General features: G+C 58.9%; 1 protein-coding gene across 1 annotated transcript in view; it reads right to left on the reverse strand.

The window, feature by feature from the left end:
* LOC106896566 (E3 ubiquitin-protein ligase HUWE1-like) overlaps positions 1 to 5,075 on the reverse strand; it is a gene marked incomplete at both ends in the record, with an annotated part of 26,785 nt that overhangs the window by 6,229 nt on the left and 15,481 nt on the right. The window contains 2 exons of the mRNA XM_014956656.1: positions 855 to 1,136; positions 4,681 to 4,968. Of these exons, the coding sequence (XP_014812142.1) occupies positions 855 to 1,136; positions 4,681 to 4,968 (570 nt within the window). The remainder of the gene's footprint in view (positions 1 to 854; positions 1,137 to 4,680; positions 4,969 to 5,075) is intronic.

Here is a 5,075-nt window from a genome sequence, read left to right on the forward strand (position 1 = left end):
CCGGCGCGGGGGGGGGGGGGGGGGGACACAGGGGGGGGTCACCGGGGACATCCCAGAGAGAGGGGACACCCCAAGGACAGAGGGGACACCCCCAGGAGAGGGGGGATGTCTCTGGGGCGCAGGGGAACACCCCCAAACCAGGAGGATGTGCTGGGACAGAGGGGACACTCCTGGGACACCCCCTGGGCAGAGGGGACACCCCAACGGATTTGGGGACACCCCCAGGAGAGGTGACCCCCCCAAGGACAGAGGTGACACCCCCACAGGAACTTGGGGACACCCCAAGGACAGAGGTGACACCCCCAAGGACTTGGGGCCACCCCAAGGGACTTGGGGACACCCCCAGGGACTTGGGGACACCCCAAGAACAGAGGGGACACCCCAAGGACACAGGGGACACCCCCAGGGACTCAAGGACACCCCAAGGATGTGACACCCCAAGGACTTGGGGACACCCCCAGGACAGAGGGGACACCCCCAGGGACTTGGGGACACCCCAAGGACAGAGGGGACACCCCCAGGGAGTTGGGGACACCCCCAGGACAGAGGTGACACCCCAAGGACAGAGGTGACACCCCAAGGACAGAGGGGACACCCCCATGGACTTGGGGACACCTCCATGGACTTGGGGACACCCCAAGGACAGAGGGGACACCCTAAGGACAAAGGGGACACCCCCAAGGACAGAGGTGACACCCCCAGGTACTTGGGGACACCCCCAGGGAGTTGGGGACACCCCAAGGACAGAGGGGACACCCCCAGGCCAGGTGACACCCCCAGGGACGTGGGGACACCCCCAGGGATTCGGGGACACCCCCAGGACAGAGGGGACACCCCAAGGACAAAGGGGACACCCCAAGGACAGAGGTGACACCCCCAGGAGCAGCGTTGGTGGAACCCCAGGGAGATGTTGGGGTGGGGGTGTGTGTCTTGGGGGGTGTCCCTTGTCCTCGGGGTGTCCCCTGTCACCCCAGAGGGGGGAGGTGACAACGTGGGGGGAGGTGACAATGCCGGGGGGGGTGACAGTCACCTCGGTGCTGAAGGTGAGGTCATAGCCCAGGGTGGAGACGTCGTTCTCCAACAGGTAGACCAAGCCCTGGTAGAAGTGGTAGTCCTCGCTCTCCATGTCCGTGTACCTGCACCCCCAAACAAAAAAGGGGGGGTCAGAGCCCCCAAAATGGGGGGTTAGAACCCAAAAGAGGGGGTTAGAACCCCAAAACTGGGGGTCAGTGCCCCAAAACTAGGGTTCAGCACCCCAAAAAGGGGGTCAAATACCCCGTGAGGTGGTTCTTCACCACCAGAAGGGGGTTCTACAACCCACTGGGAGGTTCAGAACCCCCAAAAAGGGGGGTAGAACCCCAAAAAGGGGGGTTAGAACCCCAAAAAAGGGGGGTAGAACCACAAAAAGGGGGGGTTAGAACCCCAAACCTGGGGATCAGCACCCCAAAACTAGGGTTTAACACCCCAAAAAGGGGGGTAGAACCACAAAAAGGGGGGTTAGAACCCCAAAACTGTGGGTCAGTGCCCCAAAACTAGGGTTCAACACCCCAAAAAGGGGGTCAAACACCCCGTGAGGTGGTTCCTCACCCCAAAGATGGGGTTCTACAACCCACTGGGAGGTTCAGGACCCCTGAAAAGGGGGGGTAGAACCCCCAAAAGGGGGGTAGAACCACAAAAAGGGGGGGTTAGAACCCCAAACCTGGGGATCAGCACCCCCAAACTAGGGTTTCACACCCCAACAAGGGGGTCAAACACCCCGTGAGGTGGTTCCTCACCCCAAAGATGGGGTTCTACAACCCACTGGGAGGTTCAGAATCCCCAAAAGGGGGGGTAGAACCCCCAAAAAGGGGGGTAGAACCACAAAAAGGGGGGGTTAGAACCCAAAAGAGGGGGTCAGCGCCCCAAAACTGGGGGTCAGCGCCCCAATACTAGGGTTCAACACCCCAAAAAGGGGGTCAAACACCCCGTGAGGTGGTTCCTCATCCCAAAGAGGGGGTTCTACACCCCATTGGGAGGTTCAGAACCCCCGAAAAGGGGGGGTAGAACCCCAAAAAGGGGGGTAGAACCCCAAAAAAGGGGGGTAGAACCCCAAAAAGGGGGGGTTAGAACCCAAAAGAGGGGGTCAGCGCCCCAAAACTAGGGTTCAACACCCCAAAAAGGGGGTCAAACACCCCGTGAGGTGGTTCCTCATCCCAAAGAGGGGGTTCTACACCCCATTGGGAGGTTCAGAACCCCCGAAAAGGGGGGGTAGAACCCCAAAAAAGGGGGGTAGAACCCCAAAAAGGGGGGGTTAGAACCCAAAAGAGGGGGTCAGCGCCCCAAAACTAGGGTTCAACACCCCAAAAAGGGGGTCAAACACCCCGTGAGGTGGTTCCTCACCCCAAGGAGGAGGTTCTACAACCCACCAGGAGGTTCAGGACCCCCAAAAAGGGGGGGTAGAACCCCAAAAAAGGGGGGTAGAACCACAAAAAAGGGGGGTTAGAACCCAAAAGGGGGGGTTAGAACCCCAAAACTGGGGGTCAGTGCCCCAAAACTGGGGGTCAGTGCCCCAAAACTAGGGTTCAAAACCCCAAAAAGGGGGTCAAACACCCCGTGAGGTGGTTCCTCACCCCAAGGAGGGGGTTCTACAACCCACTGGGAGGTTCAGAAACTCCAAAAGTGGGGGTAGAACCCCAAAAAAGGGGGGTAGAATCCCCAAAACGGGGGTTTAGAACCCAAAAGAGGTGGTCAGCGCCCCAAAACTGGGGGTCAGCACCCCAAAACTAGGGTTCAACACCCCAAAAAGGGGGTCAAACACCCCGTGAGGTGGTTCCTCACCCCAAGGAGGAGGTTCTACAACCCACCAGGAGGTTCAGGACCCCCAAAAAGGGGGGGTAGAACCCCAAAAAAGGGGGGTAGAACCACAAAAAAGGGGGGTTAGAACCCAAAAGGGGGGGTTAGAACCCCAAAACTGGGGGTCAGTGCCCCAAAACTGGGGGTCAGTGCCCCAAAACTAGGGTTCAAAACCCCAAAAAGGGGGTCAAACACCCCGTGAGGTGGTTCCTCACCCCAAGGAGGGGGTTCTACAACCCACTGGGAGGTTCAGAAACTCCAAAAGTGGGGGTAGAACCCCAAAAAAGGGGGGTAGAACCACAAAAAAGGGGGGTTAGAACCCAAAAGGGGGGGTTAGAACCCCAAAACTGGGGGTCAGTGCCCCAAAACTAGGGTTCAAAACCCCAAAAAGGGGGTCAAACACCCCGTGATGTGGTTCCTCAGCCCAAAGAGGGGGTTCTACACCGCACCAGGACGTTCAGAACCCCCAAAAAGGGGGGGTAGAACCCCCAAAAGGGGGGTTAGAACCCCAAAACTGGGCGTCAACACCCCAAAAAGGGGATCAAACACCCCATGAGGTGGTTCCTCAGCCCACGGAGGTGTTTCAACACCCCCCAGAGGTGGTTCCACACCCTACAGGGACATCCTACACCCCCCGATGATGGTTCCACACCCACTGAGGGTCTTCCAACACCCCATGGAGGTGTTTCAACACCCCATGGGGACATCCTACACCCCCTGATGATGGTTCAACACCCACTGAGGGTCTTCCAACACCCCCTGGATGATGGGTCCACACCCCACGGAGGTGGTTCAACACCCCCCAGAGGTGGTTCCACACCCTACAGGGACATCCTACACCCCCCGATGATGGTTCAACACCCACTGAGGGTCTTCCAACACCCCACAGAGGTGGTTCAACACCCCATGGAGACATCCTACACCCCCTGATGATGGTTCAACACCTGGTGACGATCTTCCAACACCCCACGGAGGTGGTTAACACCCCACAGAGGTGGTCCAGCACCCCACAAAGGTGGTTCAACACCCCATGAAGGTGATTCAACACCCCGTGGAGGTGGTTCAACACCCCACAGAGATGGTTCAACACCCCACGGGGACATCCTACAACCCCTGATGATGGTTCAACACCCCGCGGAGGTGGTTCAACACCCCACAGAGGTGGTTAACACCCCACGGAGATGGTTAACACCCCACAGAGGTGGTTCAACACCCCCCAGAGGTGGTTCCACACCCCACGGAGACATCCTACACCCTCTCATGATGGTTCAACACCCGGTGAGGGTCTTCCAACACCCCCCAGAGGTGGTTCCACACCCCACAGGAACATCCTACACCCCCTGATGATGGTTCAACACCCACTGAGGGTCTTCCAACACCCCACAGAGGTGGTCCAACACCCCACGGAGGTGGTTCAACACCCCCCAGAGGTGGTTCAACACCCCCCAGAGGTGGTTCCACACCGCACAGGGACATCCTACACCCCCTGTTGATGGTTCAACACCCACTGAGGGTCTTCCAACACCCCACGGAGGTGGTTCCACACCCCACAGGAACATCCTACACCCCCTGGATGATGGTTCAACACCCCACAGAGATGGTTCAACACCCCACAGAGACATCCTACACCCCCAATGATGGTGCAACACCCTGTGAGGGTCTTCCAACACCCCACAGAGGTGGTTCAACACCCCCCAGAGGTGGTTCCGCACCCCATGGGGACATCCTACACCCCCTGATGATGGTTCAACGCCTACTAAGGGTCTTCCAACCCCCCATGGAGGTCCCCCCCCCCGCCGTACCCCCTTTTTTGGTTGTTTTTTAGCGCGTGTGTGTGTCTTTTCTCACCGGACAGACTTGCCCAGGATGTGCTTATAGAAGGAGCGGGTGAAGTAACACTCAAGGAGCCGGTTGTCGTAGACGGCCTTGGCCACGATGCGCCCCACGAACTTGAAGTAGCTGAGGTGGTTGGGGTTGCAGTGGGAGGAAGGGTTGATGGTGTAGGTCACCCTGTCCCCCGGCGAGGTGCGGAACAGGGCGTACATGGGGTTGAACATCTCCCGCGAGATGATCATGTACCACTCCCGCAACAGCCCCCCCGCGTCCTGCCCCTCCTCGCCCTCGAACACGATGTACCTGGGGGGGGGAGAAGAGAGACAGAGGGGGGTGTTTAGGGGGTGTTGGGAGGTGTTTGAAGGGCCTGAGGGGTGTTGGGGGTGTTTAGGGGGGGTTTGAGGGGTGTT

The sequence above is a fragment of the Calidris pugnax genome, unplaced genomic scaffold, assembly GCF_001431845.1.
Source record: "Calidris pugnax isolate Ruff unplaced genomic scaffold, ASM143184v1 scaffold350, whole genome shotgun sequence".
Lineage (NCBI taxonomy): Eukaryota > Metazoa > Chordata > Aves > Charadriiformes > Scolopacidae > Calidris > Calidris pugnax.